General features: G+C 37.3%; 3 protein-coding genes across 13 annotated transcripts; 2 read left to right on the top strand and 1 right to left on the bottom strand.

Annotated features, from left to right (window-relative positions):
- The first annotated feature begins 287 nt into the window (after positions 1–287).
- LOC148864417 (small ribosomal subunit protein bS6c-like) lies at positions 288–5,278 on the top strand. Its single transcript, XM_088977763.1, has 2 exons — positions 288–703; positions 4,905–5,278. The coding sequence occupies exons 1-2, from the start codon at positions 308–310 to the stop codon at positions 5,154–5,156; spliced, it is 648 nt and encodes a 215-aa protein (XP_088833889.1). The 5' UTR covers positions 288–307; the 3' UTR covers positions 5,157–5,278.
- Positions 5,279–9,872: 4,594 nt separating this feature from the next.
- LOC148864416 (Ribonuclease P protein subunit P38-like protein) lies at positions 9,873–17,449 on the top strand. Of its 11 annotated transcripts, none has more exons than XM_088979411.1 (6): positions 9,873–10,144; positions 10,264–13,253; positions 13,713–14,626; positions 14,783–15,098; positions 15,251–15,286; positions 17,274–17,449. In XM_088979411.1, coding segments are annotated over exons 2-5 (2,475 nt in total). In that variant the 5' UTR covers positions 9,873–10,144; positions 10,264–12,010; the 3' UTR covers positions 15,253–15,286; positions 17,274–17,449. The 11 variants fall into 11 exon arrangements, with proteins under 11 accessions (XP_088835537.1, XP_088835533.1, XP_088835534.1 ...); XM_088979407.1 differs by having other exon boundaries at positions 17,264–17,449; XM_088979408.1 differs by lacking the exon at positions 17,274–17,449 and adding an exon at positions 15,416–15,623.
- A 119-nt stretch (positions 17,450–17,568) lies between these two features.
- LOC148864415 (uncharacterized) lies at positions 17,569–19,219 on the bottom strand. The gene is made up of 4 exons (XM_088976316.1): positions 19,134–19,219; positions 18,679–18,919; positions 18,363–18,596; positions 17,569–18,003 (listed from the first exon to the last, which is right to left on the bottom strand). Exons 1-4 carry the CDS (start codon positions 19,217–19,219, stop codon positions 17,827–17,829), a joined length of 738 nt encoding a protein of 245 aa, XP_088832442.1. The 3' UTR covers positions 17,569–17,826.
- Positions 19,220–22,826: the final 3,607 nt, after the last annotated feature.

Raw genomic sequence — 22,826 nt, 5'->3', positions numbered from 1 at the left:
GGATTAACAAATATTATAACATCCTTTTTAGACGGAAGGATAATAGAAAGGGGTCTTGGTCTCACGATGATAGGATAGGAGAGGTTGTCGCAAATGAAAGTACAAGGGGGTTTTATCACAGACCGCATAGTATAGGGGGGTGTTTCTAATTTATCCTAAATACAATGACATGTGTACTTGCACGTGCAGGATAGAGGTAGAGAGAGAGAGAGAGAGTAGCGAACGCCCGGGTGGGCAATGCACAACATGACTCCTTATCCAGATTTCCTTTTTCGGCTCTGTTTTTCGCTGGAGAAAATCAGCAATCATGGCCTCTCTTTCGTTGGCTTCAACCCTCACTTCTTCCTTCTGTCCCAAACTCCTCAACAATCTCAACTCTTCCTCGTCGTTAGTTCCATCTTTCCTTTTTTCCAGTGTCAGTTCAAGAGCTTTCCTTCGAAAAATCGAGCACCTGCAACAGCAGAGGAGCTGCCTCCGTGGTCTGTCTGTCAAAGCCCTAACTCTTGACTTCTCTGGCTCATTCTTTGAATCAGGAGTCGGAGAAGATGATCCATCAACCCCACCTGGTTCTTCGATTTCGGTGGTGGAGGGCAAAGAGGAGCCTCAGTGCCCACCTGGCCTCCGCCAGTACGAGACCATGGCCGTTTTGAGGCCCGACATGTCCGAGGACGAACGTCTCGCTCTCACACAAAAGTATGAAGAGGTAAGTCAAATCTTTGACTACTCTTTCTTAATCTCTCTCCCTCCACCTCGCCTCAGTGCATACAATGATACATTGTTAACTTAAGTTTGGAGTACTTATTTATAATTCTAATTAACTCTTCCTTTTGTTACGATTTTCTCTCTGTTAATTAATTGTGAACTAAAGAAGAAATCAGGAAGGGGGGGGGGTATCTATAAAGTACTTTGTAGGAAGAAAATGAAATCTAAGGTCAGTTGGGCTTAATCCTGATTGGTCAAGATCAAACCATAATGAATTTCTCACTAGAGCAGTTTTCGTGCAAAGTTTCTAAGTAAATTTATTTTTTGGGTTCTTTTGTTTGTGAGTTGCGTCAAAGCAGCAAGAGAGGGAGCTCATTTCATGTTCTATTGAAATAGGTCTAATTAGGACGATGTTTCATTTTTTTGGTCTCTATAACTATACTAAAATCTTTCTAAAGGGTAAATTGGTGCATCTTGGTTCTCTGTAACAACCTTAAATATAACAAGTATGATTAAGACGGTAGGTGACATTTGTTCTTACTGGTGCAGTCACATTCTAGATGCATGATTTTCCATTAACTGCAATCTTCTACGAATAAGTGCTTCTTTTATTGCTTGTATATTGTAAATGTAACTTGAAGTGCTCTTTCTGGTAATCTTATTGAATAAGAAGATTGTGAATATGTCATGGTCGTATGTGCATCTGTTTCTTTCTTTATAATCAAGATCGACAAGCCTGGAATTTTCGTTTTGTCAGCTGTTTTCAGTTTATCCCATTAGCTTCCTTTGTATGGAAAAGGTTTAAACAGTTTTCTCAAAGAATCATTCAACCTAAAAGCTTAAGCTGATAAATGAGGTCCTTGAATAGGTTTTGTTGTCTAACATGGCCCCTCACACGAAAGCCCATTGGGCTTGAAGCGTGGACAGCACAGGCGCACCCATACCTTGCTGAAACTTAATTAATTATAATGGGGGTGACAAGAATCGAACACTAGACCACTTGGTCAAAGTGGCTCTGATACCATCTCAAAGAACCATTCAACCTAAAAGCTTAAGCTGTTAAGTGAGGTCCTTGAATAGGTTTTATTCTCTAACAAGCTTATTGTACAATTTACTACCTCATACTTAGGTATACAGGCAGCATGAGTATACTTATTGCACAAAACATGTAGGTTAGCTTGATTATGCTGTGCTGTGACTAGAGTGACTTAGACATGTTGTCAGATGGCTTCCTAAGTTTTTGTTTCCTCTTTCTTTTTTCTAAAAAAAATGCATTCTTTAGAGATATATTTATATTTCTCAGCAGAGCTAAAAAGTTATATATCTCGGTTAATTAGAGTTACTTGAATCCTGATTTTTGGCAGGAACACTTGCTTGAATTTCTAGATGTGCAACAGACTCATTTCAATACAGGCAAAGTAATTTATTTGGATGAAATATAGTTTATTTGCATTAGGCCTGTCAATTTATTGGATCTCTCTTGGATCAGGGCAGACCCAGTTCCAAACCAATAAGAAGATACAAAGACCCAATACCAACTGAGACCTATAGGGGAGTAACAGGTCTAGAATAAACCCACTTCATTAATCGGGCTGTTTAATAACTAATCTTCTGGAAGAGATCATTTTTCAAAGAAAAGAAAGAAATTTATTGTTGATTTATAGTAATTCTTGAAGAAAAAGTAAAACAAGTTTAGGCTCCATAATTGAATGTCATCATTAATCATCTAAGCCTTATGATATCCCAACTACATGTGGTAGGCTATATGAGTCCTGGTTTGCCATTCCATTCTGTTTAGTGCCATATTCATTGTTAAATTATTGGCACTAAAATCACTTCTTACTGCAACCCGTGTCCTCTTTGGTCTGCCCCTAGCCCTTCTAGCTCTCTCAGCTTGCAACAGAATTCTTCTTCTTACAGATGCTGTGGATAGTCTTCTCCATGCATGTAACTAAACCATCTTAGTCTACTTTCTCTCATTTGTCTTCTATTGGAGCTACTCCTAGGTTCCTTTGAATAAGTTCATTTTTCTATCCTTTTTTGCACCCATCCATCTCAGCATATGCATCTCTGTCACACTCAATTTTTGAACATGTTTCTTGACAGCCCAACACTCTGCTCCACGCAGCATTGCTGGTCTCACAAGCTCCCTAATTGAATGTAAACAGCTATTCAGAACTTCACCCCTGCAAGAAACGGTCATCATTTAAAAGAAACCACCTTCTTTGATGCCACAGTGGCTTTTATCAAAGGCTAGCATAACAGAAAATTTGGCAACATCCATGAATGGGGAGGGAATGCTAAATCTGAAGCAGGTTATTCCCATGGAATCTAACACTTCCCTTTAACGACGAAGCACTAACTTAGCTGGGAGCCTTCAAAAATGTTCTTGTTGTCTGTTGTTTGATTGTGTGAAGTGTGAATTATGCAGTGAAGGCTGCTTGTGCAACTGGCTGACTAAATGGGGAGAAAATCATAGCTGTTCCCTTGTGAAACAGGTAATTAGGGCAGGCAAGAGAACATGGGCAGTTAGATAATGAGGCTTCGAATTTCTGAGACTTGGATATAAAAAGGAATTTATATATCATATAAAAAATGATAAATACATATATTCTCTTTAACATTCAAGAGGGCCATCTTTTCCAAGTGTTAAATAATTGGTTTGGAGCTTTGTTGGGCCAGATTAGGGTACACTTGGTTCTGACCCAATATTATCATTGTGACTAAAGTAACTGGACCTAAATTATTGGTTCTGACCCAATATTAGAATCAGATCAGTTCAGGTAGACTGGATTAACCTGGACACTTGACAGGTCTTGGAAAATGTGTGTTGCTTTCATCACTTCAAGACTCATTTGAATAGACGGATGAATGTTCTCATCACCATTTCAAGGATCTAAACAAAAGTCAATAAAAACTATTATTCTTGCAACCAAATTGAGTTCTTTTTCTTGGCAAAGCAAAGTTCCTTTTTAATTCTGTTGGATTAATGAACTATAGAACAACGCCTTGAAAGTTTTACCATGTATGACAGTTCAATATTCGGATTTCTAATTGTCAAGTCTTATCTTCTGTTAAGTTGATAATAAGTCGCTGTGGTTCCTTTTATTTTATTTTCATTAAACTGAGGATGAATATGTTGCAGAAAATCTACAAGATATTACCTTATAGACATTAACGTAGAATCTTTTGCACCACATTCACATTATATTATCTTGTAGAAACTTCAAAAACAAATGGGTTTAAAATTCAAATATCCACTGGCTTTATATTTAAACTTAAGATCCATTTATCATGATTGCATATCAATAACCAACTGACTTACTTTTTGAAAGTCTGATTTGGGAAATTTGTCTGAAATAGTATTAATTTCTTGACAAGAACTGTGGATATAAGATTGCAGATCAGCAAATGGAATGGCTGATGCTCTAGCAAATCAAGGAGTAAATAGGGGGGCTTTATTTTGGGCTTGCTTGTAGACTTTTATAATTTTGATCTCTTTAGCCATCCTTTGGGTGGTGAAAGTTGTTCTTCTTTAATATTCTTAATGAAAGTTACCGTTTCCTATCAAAAAATAAAAAAGATTGTGGATAGTCTTCCATGTGACAACCTAGGTGGTTGCCTGAAAGTTGATTTGGGGCAAATTTCAGCCCCATGGTGGCACAGAGCCCCTGACATAGAAGAAATGAAAGCCTCTTATTTAGCAATCTTTATACAAATATTTGTTCCAACCATTAATATTATTTTGAAAGGTAGATACATGGTAATATTTAGAGAAGAACTGGACTAGGCACCTAACATGTGGTCCATCTATAAGGTCCCTTTTTCTGATTGATGGTCTGATGCATGGCATCTCTCCTTGCAGCATAAGTAGGAAATTTCATCTGGCAAAGAGTTCTAGTTCATTCTCTGGAAGACCAAGAGAACAACTACTGTTAATCTTACGTTGTCAGTGTATGTGCAAACTTATTGATGAAGGGTAAATGCAAAAAAGTTTGGTTTGGTTGTATTTCTTCCCATGACACGTTAATAAAATTTAAGAGAAAAACAAAACACAGTTAGGGTGGATCACTTATGACGCAGAATACTAAATGTCTCATCCTGCCTGTCTAGGAAATGGTTCCTCTTGTTCAATAAATTAATTTATTTTAAAAATTTCTTGGTGCATTCTAAGGATTTTGTTAATTTGTTTTCTCTTGCAGTTGCTCGTTGCTGGAGGTGGGATGTATGTTGAGGTATTCAACAGAGGAGTCATTCCGCTTGCATACAGCATCAAGAAGAAAAATACGGCTGGAGAGAGCAACACATACTTGGATGGAATCTACCTTCTTTTCACCTATTTCACCAAACCAGAGTCCATAGAAGCACTTGAGGAAAGACTGAAGACGGATGATGATGTTATCCGATCCTGTACCTTCAAGATAAGGAAGAGGAAATACCAGAAGTCTGGTTAGAGCATCCTCCTCCAAAAGAAAAGCATGAAAGAAAAATTAGTCAATGTCATCATTTTTTTCTTCTTTTCTTGAATTGCGAGCTATATTTCTGAAGCTAATAGCAAAGGATTTTCTTTTGGAAACAATTGAGCCAATAGATGCTACTTGTGGATGTTGAAATTATCCAGATTGATAGTGAGGAAGCCATGATCAAAGAATTAATTTGCATTGATTGGACATTGGAGGAGTCAACGGAATTGTTTTCAGATGGTGATGGTTGCTACCATCCATAATTCTCATGGCGGGACCATTGATTGGTGTGTCCATCTGTGGCTATCAGAAAAAAAAAAAAAAAGTATTATTTTTGTTGGCAGCACAGTTGTTTTTGTTTTAGAAAACAAAACCATTCACAAATTAGATCCCAAAGTAAGACTGAAAAATGTGGTGCTATCATTATGGCAGCCGATGTGAACTTCCCATTGTATGTCCTTTGCATTTCTGACCTGATCAAGTGACAAAAAATATTCAGTGTTCAAAGAACTGGATTAGACCAGCCGGTATAACTGGAAAAGCTATGAATTGGTCCACCAGCTGATTCAGTCGTACCCTCGAAACCAGAGGTGATAAAAAAATTGGCCAAAATTGGTGTTCTATCTCAGATTCTCACAGGAGAGCCAATGGATTAGTCCCCGTTTCATAAACCCGGCCTGCTTTTTATCATTTTTATTGGAGGCTATAACTTTACATTTGGTTATTCAATTGAGGTGATTTTTTTTTTTTTTTCATTTTAGATAACATTTTGCGATACATGTTTTTCCAGGGGTCCAGATGTAGTAGGCCCATTAAGTAAGCATAATGAGTGAGTACGTAATAGCTGTGTGACAGATGTCCCGATTAATGTGTCTTAATGAGTGAGCATGTAATAGATGTGTGATAGATGTCCCGATTAATGTGCCTTTCATCCAAACATTTTTATTATGTTAGACAGAAATTATTTATTATTTTATTATCTTTATCAAAATAATTAAAAATAAAAACAATGAAAAAGAAAAAACCTAAACGTGTTGGGAGTTGGGATTCATTTACATTTTTCTTTTTCATTGTTTTTATTTTTAATTATTTTGACAAAGATAATAAAATAATGAATAATTTCTATCTAACGGAGCAAAACGTTTGGATGAAAGGCACATTAACTAGGACATGTGTCACATAGCTATTATGTGCTCACTCATTGTGCATACCTAACGTGCCTACTACATCTGGACCTGTTTCAAGGCACCTTCTCCCATTATTTTTTGCTAAAAAAATGTCTGTTTGGCCTCAAATCCTGTTTTTATATTAAAAAATTAAAACTAAAATTATAATTTGAATCATGCAAGGTTCAAAGTATCGATACTGATACGTATCATATCGGGGCTTCCCGATATGCCCCTACAGGGGGTCTCTTGGGGTCTCGACCGATTCAGAGGGTGGACAGACTTTAAACCAGCCCCTCTAAATCAGATTCGAAAAAAAAAAAAAAAAACTATCAATATTATGATATTTTGGTATCAATATTTTGAACCTTGATTCCACATGTAAACTAATTTCTGCATGTAGCCATCTATCCATCTGAAAATATTGTCTACGAGGTTAATCCAATATGGGTCAAACCGTTAAACAAGGATCCTATAGATTGGATTGCAATACCAAAACTGACATAGTTTGTTTTAGGGGGTGTTCCCCAATGTGAATACTTCTAATTTTATGAACAATGGCAGGAGCTGCTGGTTTTCAAAAAATAGATACATTGAGATTGAAGACTTCCAAAACTCCAAATATAATAAATAATCAAGAATAAACAGCATCAATATCATGCTTGATTTCAGCTGATATACATGAAAAACTGATAGCCTTATAAATTTTAACTTGACATAATGAGCACTGTTCATCATGTGCATTGCAGAGTGAGATTAAAGTCGAAAAGCTGTGTGTGAGAGAGAGAAATGGATTAAACTTTTTTCATATGGTTGTCTGAAGCAAGTATTGGCATTATATAGTAAATATAATAGCCTTCCGAAGAAAGTTTTGAGAACAAGGTGGGACTCGGGCATTCCATATTTTGCTTGAAATGTCCTTGCTCTGTCGACTATGGTCAAGCTCTGAAATCCCATTATGAGGAGGCATCCAGATAGCCTTATTATAGATTAGAAGTTGTATGGATGAGACTATTCAATCTTGAAAAATATGGCCAATTTAATTATGAAAAGACATTTTTAAATTGATACGGAAAAGGTTTCAAAAAGAAATAAAGGATTTACCACAAACAATCCACAAAAGCTGCCAAACCTTCTAAATTTTGAGTTCAGAGACAGCTTCAAGCTCCAACTCTAGGCCAGTTGTCTAAAAATATGAGCAAAAGAGTTAGTTCAAGGGCCTCTGTATTAATACACAACTGCTTTCACCCTAGCCTTACAATATTTGGCTAAAAGCAATCTTCCCACAAGAACTCCTACCTAGTCATTGCTGGTAGGCGCACATAGCTAATCAAATTTAAGTTATGCCTATATATAAATGATAGGCTGCTTCTCTGGATCCTGAGAGACCAACCACAGACATTACACATTGTCTGGTTTGTGAAGAAAACTGAATAAAATATTCTTTTACTGAAGAGTGGGACCAGTTTTGCTTCATGACTCTTCCATATTGTTTTCTTCTACTTTCTCTAGCTTCTATAAGAGATCATTTACATTTCCCTTCCAATGTTATCTTAATACTGCTTTGTGTTGTGGACCAGGTATAAATTTTGCACCCAGTTTGTGTTTCCCCCTGGAGTTTGTTTTACAGAAATCGTGTACTGTGTACACCTCTAAGGAGTAAAATTTGCGCTAGGATCGATCACATTATTTTCATCTACCAAAAAATGCGATGTTAAGAAAAAGCAAATTAAAATCTTTCCCTCCTCATGATTTTACTCCCCTCTAATCTAAACAAAGAAAAGCAAAGTATCTGAACCCAAATGAACCGAGATTTTATTTTTACCCCCTTAAAATCTTACCTAATGCAAAATAAAACAAGTATGCAAACACAGCCTGACTTTATTAATAGGTTGTGTTTGGTTTATAGGAAAAAAGTAAAGAAAAGAAAGGAAAAGGTAGGAAAACCTTTATAAATAAAAAATGTATTTTTCATCTATTCTTTTTATAAAGAGAATATTTCTGTTAGTTTTTATCTGTACGCTTTTGGATGGTAGGGGAAAAGAAGCTAAAGTTAAAGCTCAAAAAAGAGAATAAGAATTACAGAGAGGTCAGATGGTAGAAAGCGATCTGAGTCTGACCGAACCGACCATATATACTAATAATCTTTCACCTGCCAAAGACCCAAGTTCCGTGAGAATAAGAAAGAAAAGGTGCACCATTATTGGAGTCAAATTTCAGCTGGCCGGTGGGCTACTGCCTAATAGACTGAAAACTGTGTGATGATATGAACATCATCCTGTGCAACTGAAAAATGAGATATGATTTGGAAACTGGAATCAAATCTTCATTGAGTGCAAGATTCAATTCCCAGGTCAACAAGACCAAGCCAGCACACTCGATCCGACTTAGACATGGTTGGACCGTCTGGGCCATAACCAGTCACAGACGGTTATTCAGATGACTTGTAGTGGTGACTTGGTGAAAATCTTCTCAAATAACCAGGTGTTCTAACTTATAACCAATGTTCTCTAAACTGACCCAGATTCAGAACCACTTTGGCCACCAGTTTCCGGGTCAGTGTGGTTTGACCATCCAGTCCAAACAGACGGCTCATTGCAATTTAAAAAAAAAAAAAAAAAACAAAAAACATTGTTCATGTCAAACAGATCAATGGTTTGATCTCCCATGTCAATGAGTCACTGACCAAATAAAATCAACAGTCTTTGACAAAAGAATGGTTTGGGGATGAAATAGAACCAATTGCTTGAACGTTTTCCGGGCTGAATGGTTCAACTGTCCGAATCAATAACAATTCGAAAGCCATAATTATAACAAATGGATTTTTTGTTATTTTTATTTCATCTAAACATAAAAATTGGAGTAAGAGGATAAGTTGTAAGTGCTCACTCTTGTTTTAATCTTTTATTCACACATTTATTTGAACGAGTACTGTGGTGGTCAGACCAGACGGTCGGACTCTTTGACCCATCATCTGCCAGACTCAAAAGCAAAGGCCGAATTTCGAGTTTTGGGGACGCTGGTCCCGGCTGATCTATATATCATGCATCCAACTATTATTGATGTAAACTTCTTTCCAGCTTCATAATGATGCTTCCGGTTAAGGATGACATCCTTTCAAGGCTGATTATATATATATATATATATATATATATACAAGTTTGATAAATTCCTTTTCATTGCTTATCAATAAAAAAAGAGTCAAGTATAAGATCTTTGGACAATTTTCCTCTGGGGGATAAGATACTGTTTGGGTAGTGCAGGAATGAGGGACCCTCCCTGACGAAGACGAACGTCAATAATTGTTCTTTATTTGGAAAAATGAAATTTATAACGGGGTTATTGGGACCTGTTTGGATAAATTCCAACAACATAATTTTTTGAATTTAAAACCTGGTTTCCATGCATGCCTATGCTAGTTGGATTAAAATGTTGATATTGCATCACAGTCAAACATGATTAAAAGTAACTTTGGGTAAGTTGGTAACTCACTAACTTGGAACAAGAGCCAGAGGTTCTGATGACTTCTGAGTCGTTACTCGTTACATTGAAATTCTACCTTTATCAAAAAAAGAAAAAAAAAGCTTAATTACGATAAAGAAAAGCACTTTTTGAGACAACATTAGTTTTAGGAAAACTAGCATCCAAACCGGCCCTGACTTTACACTCTGGATTAAGGGAGGCCGGTGAAAAAGCAAGCCAAGCCTTGTGTGGATGTGGGGCTCCTTCCGTTTAATTGTTGAAGAAACCTGCTGGCTGGTGGCTGCTGCTTTTGAGTTTTGAGTTTTGACAAAGAAAATGAATCCAGTCCAGGTACAGCTCCTCCATGTCTGGATTCCAAGGATGTATCTTGAAATCAAGGTCAAAAGGAGGTCGCTGCTATCCTTTTAACTTGTATATTTAGAGTTGATTATTTTATTTTTATTTTTTAGGTGAAGGAGATGGTCTCGTGTTTCTTCAACAAGTTCCTGCTTTACAGGTATCTATCAGGCAAGGAAGAAAAGAGAGGAGAAACCAAGTTCTATGGTATGGCTCAATCCCCATCATAATGTCGTCTCTGAGGTGGGTTTTATGATGACGATAAGGCTTGGGTGATTCGGTTTGATTATCTATAGTAAATGGATCCGATATACGGAAATCTGGTCTGGTTGGACCCTTCTGTTAGGAGATGATTTAAATATATCATCATAGATGATGAATGTTGATCTCAGATTTTTTTCCAGTTTTCTAACGTTTGGCCATTTTACCGTTCTGGGTGTTTGATTCTTTAAGTACTCTCTCTCTCCTTTTTTTTGGTGGTTCTTCTCTACTTGGCCGTTTTTTCCTGGGTTCATCTTTGAAAAGGGCCGGAATGCAGAAACCTATCAAGCAGAAGAGACGAGTTTGTCCGGCGCTTTTTAGAAACTTTGGATAGGGAAGCACTAAAATGCACGGAAAGTGGCTCTCTGACTTTACAATAATAGATGCATTGTGGTATTGTTATTATTATTAGTTTTCTGTCAGTGTCGATGCGTTGTGTTATTACTGGTCTAAGAAAAGTGTGGTGGCGAGGTACGTGTCTGTGTCAACTCAAGTCTCCCACCACTGTGAACCGTGATCCAGACTTCCAGAGAGAGAGAGAGAGAGAGAGAGAGAGAGAGGAAGTGAGTGTTCAGGGAAGGGAGTAATGGAGTGTATATGGTATGTATGTTTCACTGTTTCCTTGTTCTCTCTCCACCCACTGACCCGACCGGTCCACGTTTGCCTAGTCAGCTTACGTGGCCCATGTTAGATGTTAGATGCTCCTTCACCTCCATCCCTGACCTGATCCCTGTGTTTTGTTAAACTGTAAAATGTGAATGGTCTAAAAGAGGAAGGTAGTTGAGAGATGCAATCAACCATGAATACAAGTTTCTGTTTCTGCTCTTTATACTAGTAATTCAGAATATTATTTACTGGTTCTGTTGTAGCTTTGTGGTGGGTGAAGGAAAGGTGTTCTTTACCCTTTTCCTGCTAGTCAGCATCTCTGCAAAAAAATACGATTTTTTTCTAGACTAGACTAGATAATCTGATAGAGAAATCTCTCTCTCTCTCTCAGCTTTTTTAGTAACAGTTAGTAATGGCCGCGACCAACCACCAGGAATCCAAAGCTTTTGCTTCCGCTGGCCATTTCCCAATTTGAGAAAATGAACAGAAAACAACTGGGTGGGGGTTGATCGGACGGAGACGGAGTATGTTTCTGAAAACCTGTGAATAATTTTCCATGATTCTCTCCGGCTTTTCTGTTTTGTAGTACACTCCTTTCTAACTGACATTGCCATCTCCTACGCGTGTGAAAACCATGCATTCAGCTCCAATCTTCCTTTTTGAGCTTCATGTAAATTTTTACTTGTAAAAGATCGGTGGTCTTGTGAATAAGAGGAGGTTAGATTTTGGTCTTCCTAAGAAGTGAGAAGCCTGCTGTGTTTTCGTTTATTCTGTTTTTGAACCAGGGTATTCAAGGGAAGATCCTTCTTTCACCCGGTCCTCTTTACCCATCAAAACAACACTATTATGGTTTTGGTTGTTTCTTAATTCTTCTCAAGAATTTCCAACCGTTATTCTGATATGGTCTTTTCACTTTTATAATGCGAATTCTTGACCTGCGTCCCTAATCGGCATGCCATTTCCAGAGGGCTAGAGGAAGCAAATCCGTGAGTGATGGGTGAAAAGGAGATCTCAGCTCCATGTCTGTTAACCCCCGAAAAGAATACTGATAGCTTCTATCCTATGTACTTTGGCTTCTCATGTGCATTCGTTGCCCTCAGACTCCTTTCAGGATCCGATATGGATAGTGCAAAGTGGTCTGAGACACGGGATAAAATGCTTCAAGGAAGTGCTCATCTCCTGGGGTTGCTCGTGTGGAAAGTTCAGAGAGGAGAAACCAACGAGGGGAGGTCTGAACTTCGCCAGAAGCTTGAAAGAACCGAGTCAGAGTTGAGCGAGTTGAAGAGAAGAAGAAGTGAAGATGCAAAGGCTAATGAGAAGGTCGTCAGCATATTTGCTGCGCAGGAGCAGAGCTGGTTGAGTGAAAGGAAGAAACTCCGTCAGCAGATTGGAGCTCTTCTAAATGAATTACGGGTTCTCGAGACGAAGAAAGAAGAAGTTATATCAAGTCTAAATGGAAAGGTATGGGAGAAAGAGCATCTGATACAATCTCGAGACAAGGCACTGCAGGAAGAGGAAGGGAAGAGGAAGGATCTAGAAGAAAAGCTACAGAAGGCCGAAGCCATCATGGAGGAATTAAGGGAAACTGTGAAAAGACAAAATCAGGAGCATTCTTCTGAGCTCTGGAAACACAAGACTGCCTTCATTGAGATTGTCTCAAACCAGCGGCAACTTGAAGCGGAGATGGGTCGTGCTCTGCAACAAGTGGAGGCTGCAAAGCAAGAACTTGACTTGGTCTTCAAGGAGAAAGAGGAGTCGCTCTCAATGGTCCAGAAGCTTTCTTTGGAGATTATAAAGTTGCGCAGGGATTTGGAACAGAAGGATAAAATCTTGTCCGCGTTGCTGAGGAAATCCAAATTGGATACAACTGAAAAACAAATGCTACTGAAGGAGATTAAAATATCCCAGTCAAGAAAGAAACAAGCCGAGCTAGAAACAGAGAGATGGAGGGCAGTGTGCGGGTCTAGACAAGAGTTACATTCTTTAACAAGTAATTCAGCCGATGAGGTGGAATCATTACCAGATGCGTTATTAGGTGCAAACAGGACACGCACGGTCAAAATAGGATCTTCACATTATCGAAGAGCTGGATCGCAGTCAACCCTAAAAACTCCTATTGTTGAATACTCGGAAGCAGGGCACCGAAATGAGCGGGAAGCTTTTGTCACCAAGAGAACTATTACTGCAACTCCTGACGATTCCAACGGATATTCACCCGATGGAGATGGAGAATCCAGTAAGATCAAACTTCTTATTTCATGTTTACTTGATAAATCTTTTCTTTTTTTTTCCTTTTTTAATGTTAAACTCAGTGAGTAATAGAGTATTTGTAGGTAACCAGGTAGAACCAACTGGGTTGGGAATCCTAGGTTCGGTTCCGATTGTTCTGTGTCTAGATGTCCTAAGACTAAGAATCCTGGTTGTTCTGTTTGGATAACCCAGTAAGATCAAAATTCTTATTCCATTTTTACTTGATAAATCTTTGTTTTTTTTATTGTTAAATTCAGTGAGTATAAAGTTTTAGTTGGTAACCACATACAGCCAACTGGATTATGAATCCTAGGTTCGGTTCTGATTGCTCCGTGTCTAGATGCCCTAAAAGTTTTGATTGTTCTGTCTACAGTCCGAAGGCTTTGGATCATGATCACGTGTTTCTTCTAGATTCCTTCTGATTAGTTTCTTTCATGTTTTGAAGTGATGGCGACAGATGTTAGGCAGTTGGAAGGTTGGATTTACTCAGAAACGGAAAAGTGCCCAGTTGTGCTCGAGCAAAGACATCACTTAGAGATAGATGCGTTTGCGGAACAAATGAGACTCAAAGATGAGAAGTTAGAAGCTTTTCGTTGGAAGTTGCTCAGCATGGAATTAGAGTCCAAGCGGCTTCAATCCCACATTGATGGACTTGACCAGAATATGTCACATCTCAGGGAGGAAAATATGAAACGTGAAGCCTTATTGTTAGACAAAGAATCAGAATTGAAATCGTTAAAAGAGAAATTCACTTTACAGTTACAATCCCTTCATTGTCAAAAGAATGACAAGAATTCATCCTCAATGGATCTGGCTCTAGACCACGAAGCTGTTTGCTCTGAAGTCAAGATAATAAAGAGGAAGTCAAGGCAAAAGGAGGAAGAACCAAAGGCTATTTTGCTTAGAATTCCTCAGGAGGTGGAGGCTGAACAACCCCCCATTGATGACCAGCCTGGTCACATAAGTTTCACAGTCCAATCCCCTGAAGGAGATATTGAAGTAGAGAAAGAGGTTGGCATTGATCCAGGTCATGTTCCACAAAAGTCTGTGGGTCCGGAGGAGGTTGAGGTTGTTGGTAAGTTATCATCAATTGGGAACTGTCTTATTAAGAAGGATTCTTCTCCATGGAAGATGGATCTTCAGGCTCTTGGAGTTTTCTATAAGATCAAAAGGCTGAAACAGCAACTCATCATGCTTGAGAGGTTGGTGGGAACACAAAGAAGTTATGAAGAAAGTGAGAAAGATGATCAAGAGCATTCACAGGCAAAGGGTTTCCTATTATTAATGTTATTGCTCAATAAACAAGTTAGCAGGTATCAGTCACTCCAAGAGAAGACTGACAATCTATGCAAGCGGATGGTAAGTTCTCAAGTCTTAACCCCTCTATAGTCTATACCACAGGAAAGATTTGGAAATATAAAAGTCAAGTCCACTGTGTGATCAGCTGAACTAGCTTATTTAGTTAGAACTATAAATGTACTGATGCTTCCTAATAAACAACTCGTTCCTTTTCAGCATGAGAAAGATCCAGATGGGAGTGGTGGAGATTCAAATATGCCAATAACAAAGGAGAAAACTAAAACATTGGAGCACTTTCTCGAGGAAACATTTCAACTACAAAGATACATGGTTGCAACAGGGCAGAAATTGATGGAGATACAATCCAGGGTGGCTTCTGGTTTATTTGAGGGTGCCGAAGAGCTTGATGGATCCACTGGTTTCAATCTTGGGCGGTTTGCTGATGGTGTCAGAACTCTTTTCAATGAAGTTCAACGGGGACTAGAAGTCCGAATTGCTCGGATTATAGGAGATCTTGAAGGCACCCTAGCATGTGAGGGGATTATACATTTCAGTAACTAGCATCATTTTCCTTGCTGACAACCCTATGTAGATTTTTTTTAATCATTTAACTACATGAGAGGGTCATATTTCATAGATCATAAGTTCCAGTTTGTATTTATGTTTTGTGTGTTGTGCGTGCAGAAGCCAAATGCAAGGCTCTGAATTGTTGTGTCATAGGTATGTCCATGTCAAATTCTTACAGTTGAATATGTATATAGGAGCTAATTCAATTGTTTGAAGTAGTTTTGGTTCTACATTCTGATCCATTGTTTTGCTGACCAAAGGTTTCTGGCTCTTATTTAGCAGCATGTCACTTCTAATGCCATTGATTGAGCATCATAATGCATGATTGCTCATTTTCAGACACCTCAGAGTTGTGGAAATATACAACTCGAGACAGAGGATTCTAAATTGGTCTTTAAGAATCATTATTGAACAGGAAGTTTCTCTTTTCCAACCTATGTAAAAGTTAGTTTACTTGCATTTTTACATGAAGTTAAGCATGAAAACAGAATCTCTTACAATGAAAACAAAACGCCTCATGTTGCAGAACAAGTTAGGGACTTCACCATATTTAGGGTTTTAGGGTTGAATCAGGTTCCAGTTGATGGTACTGCAAAGTAAGGGCAGTAGGGCTAAAACTAGAACATTTTGAAAAGGGAATCTAGAGTTAAGGGAGAAACAGAACAGATTGAACTTCAGATTTACAGTTTAAAAGCATCAAATGTCAACGAAATATAGGTAAAAAAATTAGGGGAAATAAGGCTAGAGGTGGATATGCAAATGACTTGAATAGAATCTACTAATATAGATCAAGATCAAATTAAGAGGCTAAGTAATAATACTAGATCTAGGATTTTAAAGGGGATGTTATAATTGAGAAGCTTCAAATCTAGGATCTCTCTTTACTGTAAAATCAAGTAATGTGCCTTAGGGTGTAAAATCAAGCTCGATTGCTAATTCTCAATGAAATGAACTAAATTCCCTAGACCACTTTGTTTCTTGCAGCCATTTTATATCAGATTGACTAATATTATACTATATACATGTCTATTTTATATGAATTTAGTCTATTGGTTTGATGAATTAATTAGTCAACCAAAGAGACGTTCATTCTATTATCTATATAGCAAATGTGATGGATGTTTCTTCTACATGGTAGACTTGGAGGTAACTTCCAATCAGATTATTAATTTATTATGCATCACAATTCACAATCAGGGAAATGACAAGCGGATGAGTTGTCTCCATTGCATAGAAAATAAAATATATGCAATGGTGATGTTGACTTCTTCAAACACATCAAACATCATAATCTTCCCATGAATAATGTCACAAGTTGATTCAGTCACCCTCTCTAACAGTAAACAATTGTATAACACGTTTTAAAGAACACAATTCTTAATCTACCAAATTAAGAGTGCAGTAAAATTCACTTTGCTTGACAACCTTTGACATTATGTAGACTAAGTATCAAGGTGGACATCCGTGTGTAAAAATGGTCCAAGCCCGTAGGCCATCATCCCCTGTTTCTGTGATTACATCCAACCCTCTATTCTCCATTTCTCCTGTAACCCAGTAATACCCTACTCTCCACCTCATTATATTCATCACAACACCAGTAGTAAAATAGTATCACCATCTTTCTACAGAAATCCTCCAGATTGTTGGTGAAACTCATGATGCAGAACTCTGGCACTGAAATGGTATTTTGAACGGAACAGGCTATTGAGACTTTTCAATCTTCGGTCCATTTCAAACCAAGACTGTGATGATTGAGTTCAAAATGTTCAAGAATGCTTATTGTCTTGTTTCCTATCAGAAAAAGAAAGGTTCATTTTTTTAGTTTAGCCAATAAACAACCACACCTATGACAGAGATTGGTTTTCTCTCTTCTGAAGACAACCCCATTTAATTTATTTATATATTGTCCTTTCTTTCAGAGTTATATTTCAAAAAAATTTGGTTGAATTCGTAGTCCTCAACTATGTAAATCCAGAGTTGTATGTGAAGAACTTTCCCTGCCACTTTTCATTCATAAACTTTATCTTGAAAGAAAAGCTTAAGCCAGTTAGACAAGTTAGTAGGTTTAAAGCAACCGAATGTAGGAATATCATTAGGATGGCATCTTCCTACTCCATTTTTATTTCACAGGATGTTGCAGGAGGATCTCAAGAAGGATATACCACCTTGTTTTTCTGGTAACAAATTGCAGTCCATAAGAGCATCTGTAAGTATATATACAAAGTCAGCATCCAGCAACTAGTTCTACTGTTTCCTGGTTTCTCAAGGGTAGATTTGCTTATTTAATTCCAGAGTTTTACTATTGATTCTCTTCTGCATCTTTTTCCCTTTTACTTTAATAACTACTATCCTAATTAGTAATACAATAATTGGTCATCGATTTCAAGGTAAAGAGCATATAATAAGAGATGGATGATTTCATGAATAAACAAGACATTGAGAACAAAGCATCAAGTGGGAGGATTCCCTTGAATCTTGAATTCTTGATAATCATTACAGGATTTACAATAATACTATGAATAATGAGCCAACCATTTTCTGCATTCAGAGATTCAAATTTAATAAATTTGGGACATTTTGTAAAACTCCATTTTAATTTTATAAATGATCCTGCCCCCTCTTCATTATAATTTCCTAAGTAAGCAAACCATTGCTCTCTCATATTCCTATTATGAAAAATTGTTCAAGAAAAACTAGTCTGTAGCAACAGCAGCAGCAGCAGCAGCCAAGGATCTCCTCATCTTGTACTTGGCCTTGAAGCAAACCTGCCTCAGCTTCTTGGTTTTCTCTGTAAGCTCCATCTGGGGCAACTTCTCCATTTCCCTCTTGTGTTCTTCCAGCTTCTGTATTTCTTCTGTCATTCCCAACTCCTTCTCACATTCACGGTTCTACGCTAAGTTAGCAGTTGTTCAACAGAAAAACAAAATAAGGATACTAGATAGAGGCAACAAGTAAGCCGGTTTTGTTTGTTTGTTTGTTTTTGTTTTTTTGGATTCTTTCTTACCCAAAAAGTAAGCTGACTGGTAACAATAACATCATCGTCGGTGGGCCTGTCCCGAAGGAGAGTTCAGAGTAGACAGCGCCAGGGAAACCTCAACCATCTAATTAATCAGTTGACTAATTTGGGACCCAGGCCAATGACAGATGGTTGGGATTATCTGATGACCCTATCTCATGATCATGATTCTCATGGGTTCGTACGTGGGAACTGGTAATATACAGTAATTACCTTAACGTTGTGAATGAGGGAAGACAGGCTCTTAATCTTGCGATGGGGCCATCTCTTTATTTGAAGCTCCCTGCAGCGCCTCTTCAAAACTGTCAAGCCCACCTTCATTTCCTTGGCTGCTTTTGTTATTGGAACGTTGAAATGTCTCTTAATCTCTTCCAAATCTATTGAAATCGACTTGGACCGTCCAAATCTTTTTCTGCTGCTGGGTGCTTGAAGAAGAAGAAGAGCTCTCTACCATTGCTCCTGTGATTCCTGTAGGAATTTCAATGCAAGAACCATTTCCGTCACTGTCGTCACTCCAATCCATTATTACTGCATTAAGGGGAGCCACTTTGCTTATAATATTATCTTGACTATCTTCATGGTAACATGGAAAACTAGCCTCGAACGATCCAAAATCACTATATATATCATCATTGGCATATTTGAACAACAACTCTTGTACTTGGTTCTGCCATTGCCACCACATCATCAACTCCATTGGTTCGTACTGGGGTTCCGAGAAAGTATGCCATGACTGCTCTAAGGTTTCTACTGGCACAGTGGATCCAGTACTGCATGCACATTTGGATTTCGTTAGATAGAAAGGCAGCAAATTAAAGAGAAACAGTGAAAATAATCCATGTGGAAGTGGATAATTAGGAGTAGGGAAGGATTATATATTTTGCTTTAGAAAGGAAGATGCACCAAAGAGTGTGATTAACTCTCCAAATTATTAGAGAGAAATTAAGTAACTAACAATCTACAAGTATGCTAATCTATTATTACCTTAGATGTGATTCTCCTTCTCCCTGCTGCAAGTATAACCATTCAAACACTTGCTCGCTCTCCACTTTTACATGGTTAGAATCCATGTGTGTGTTTGTACTGTATATGAGAGAGAGAGAGAGAGAGAATGGAATCAGAAGAGAAATGGTATGGACTATGGAGGGTCCCTTTAAATTGAGGTTGAGGAGGAGAGTGGGAGTTGGTGCGCATGACTTGGGAGGGTGTTACAATTATTTTATGGAATATGGGGAAGGATTTTAATTAATGGTATTCACTCCTTTACTATTACCAATCAAAACCAAGGGGACGTACAGAGTCAGATTGAATGCTCTTCTCATGCTGCTCCTAGTCATAACTCATAATTCATAAAACAGTAACTGATAATATGTATGACATGAATCATAATATATCATATATATATATATATATATATATATATATATATATATATATATATATATATATATATAGTTTTTCTTTTAATCGAGTTCCAAAGTTAAAACACAACTGGTTGTAATGGTGATCGAATCCTGCCTGCATCACAGTTTTGGGGTCATAATTGTTTTGTAGTTTATATTTATAAAAATAACAAATGAACAAGAAATGCATGGATGCATGTATGTTATATTACATGGAGACCATTAAATGAGGGATGGAGGTTAGAGAAGGAATAGACAGTGGGTGTGTGCGATGTGTGTGTGTGAGAGAGAGAAAGAGTAATTAAGTTAATTATTTAGGAATTAATGTAACCAATGTATGTGCATGGTGTTGGGGTTTATTGATTACGCGTTAATTGAATGAATTACGAGCATTGAGATATTGAAATAACAATCTATCGAAATCGTGGTTGCACATGTACCGCCTTTGCTTTAATTCCAAAACCGTCAAGGAATATAATATATAACATAGCCGATCGATGATAAGGGTTGGTTTGGTTTGCGGGGCAATGCCATTGCAAGGCAATTTTAATACAAATAAAACCTTAAGAAGCTACAAAAAATATTTCATTAGTGTGAAGTATCATAAACTAGTCGGATACCACGCATATACACTCGTGAAACATTGTTTAATGGTTGGAACTTGGAAGGAATTAATGCTTGAAAATATACTAATTGTAATAATTAATTTTTTTTTTCTTTCTGAAAACTGAAATTGGATTACAACCGACGATATTCCATATATGTGACTGGATGAGTATGGCCAGCAATGTATTGTGATTAGCAGTATAGTATAATTAAGGATTAAACACTGTTTTTTATCAACGGCGATCAGAATCATCAGAATAATTACATCTTATTCAAAAAATTTAATACGTGCACTCTACCTCTACCTCTTCCTCTATCAAAGACACCATTACACCAAAGCAATACTAAAGTTAAACAAAGATGTGCTAAAAATTTAGTATATATGTTTGACAAAAACCATTTGAACCGGCTGTACCAAAAATTGCGTATGGGCTATTCCAATAGTTCCAACCGCAACGTAAAAAGCACGAATCACAAGACAGTACAGTACAGTACAGATGTTTTACAAGTAAAAGCTCTGCTCATAGCCGAATTTATTTCCATGCTATATGTGCAGATCAGGTTTTGCTTGCAAGAAATCCTGCCGGCCGCCACGAGACAAGCAGCTGTTTACCGCTCAGAGATTAGCAAAGAATAGTTTACATTGCTTGCATGCATGTCATTATTCAATTCAACGACAACGATGGGGAATAATAAAAAGTTCTCAAAGTTGTTACCAGAGAAAATCCCATTTGAGCGCCCAAAGTGATGGTGCTTCAGAAGACTACCAAACTTGCAGTCCCCACGGTCCGATGTTAGAATTTTTGGTACCCATTGCCATTCTTCTTGACTACTTTGGGATTGATCAATACCATTATTGATGAAAATATGTCTTTATCATTCACATATATACGAGACTAAAATTAAAACATGCATGTCATTGCTTTTAGTAGTGAAACATCAAATCTGAGGTTTCAACTCTAAGGCCTTGTTCGTCCAACTCACCCGTGTGAGGATAGATAAGTTGGTCCGCACAAGAATCGACCAACTGTTCATGTTTTAATATTAATAGGTCACACACAAAAGAATGATTCCCAAGCAACTCAATTATCAGGATAACTATAACTAGCAATTGCCTCTTCAATAATGAGACTTTAATAGATAAAACGGCCATTGTCTAACTTTACCTAAAAAACAAGAAATAAAATACTAATAAATACACTTGTCCAGATAAATGTTTCTCAAAAAACATTTCAACGGATAAATGCTTTTTAACAAGGTAAATGACTTCTCAAAAAACAAATTAGGCCTAGAGGGCAATGATCAATAAATGTCTCTCGTGTGATCTAACAGCATATTTTCCTCTGTATTGATCAACTACAAAAGGCAATAGTGCCAAATATAAAGAGGTGCAAATGAAGCCAAAGTAGACCAAAGATGTGTTTGGTTTGATAGAAAGTAAGAGAAAATTCAGATAGTTTAGGTAAAGTTCTCAAGGATTTTATGAAATTTCTTGAAAAGCTTCCCCTCAATTTTCTGATTCTCTTGTTTACTCTCAAACCACACAACCTAGAAATATCTCAGTAGGTATTTCATTTCTCTATTACAGTTGATGGTTGCAAATCAATTTAACCAAATGATGCCAGAAATGGTAAGTCCCGCATCGAGTCATTACTACCAATGAAAAAGCTCCTTGTTGAGAGAGTTCAGATTTCCTGCACTTGGTTACATGTGTGCTGGGGTGCATTCCCATTTAAATTGGAACACGTCAGAATTTGCATGGCATCTGAGGTCACATGTCTAAAGTTCTTTAAACGGACCGTTTGCACCACTTTTTTTTCAATATCACATTTTTTTTCAAATTAAAAAGTAAAAAATAGAGTAAAATAGATATTTTGACCACCTCTAAGTTTATACTAAACTGCCAGCATGGCTCATCCATATTAAACTTGAGTCAAGGTTCAGTGTCTTTTATTCCACAAATGAGAACAGAAGAAACAAACCGGAAAATCTTGCTGTTTTGATGACTTCAGTGTATGCTATATCCATTTGATTGAGGTAAAGATTTAGAAGTCTTGAAGTTGAGATAAGTTCAAGAGAAGAATTAATAAACGTTAATTACTCCATAAAAAGGAAGCCATTACCAAATCCAATTCAAAAAGAGCTGGCAGGTGTTTTGAAAAAAGCAGAGTACTCAAGTGAAGAAGAAATTATGGGCACATGAAACAATTACTTGCAAATGACTTCCACCCTTATTTGGTCTGCAATCATTTGTTAATACACCAGGTTAACAATGGTTTTCTTTGTACTCATCAGTCAAGATTTCATATGCTTCACAAATTTCTTGAGTTTTCTATAGCAATGTCTTCACCTGTGGAAGTCGGCATTTATGGAGTTATAGATTTATGCCCATCGATAATAAAATTTTCTAATTTCTTCATCCCATGTTTCGGGAGATATGTGAAGTAGCGTATTGCTCTCTATTTGGAGTTCCGATCTCTTCTTCTTTCATTCTATGTTAAATATAGAAAAGGGGATTACGGTTTTACAGACAACATTAAAATTTGCGATGGAATGTAGTCTTGCTGTTAAGTTTTCACTTTTCTTTTTTTTTTTTTTTAAGTATTAAAAAGCAAAACTAACAGATTTAAACTGACCGTTTAAATGGCTCACATATCTGAATTAGAGT

This window comes from Nelumbo lutea, chromosome 3 (assembly GCF_056320005.1).
Source record: "Nelumbo lutea isolate HS-2025 chromosome 3, American lotus-T2T, whole genome shotgun sequence".
NCBI lineage: Eukaryota > Viridiplantae > Streptophyta > Magnoliopsida > Proteales > Nelumbonaceae > Nelumbo > Nelumbo lutea.
This window is presented reverse-complemented; position numbering and strand designations above follow the sequence as displayed.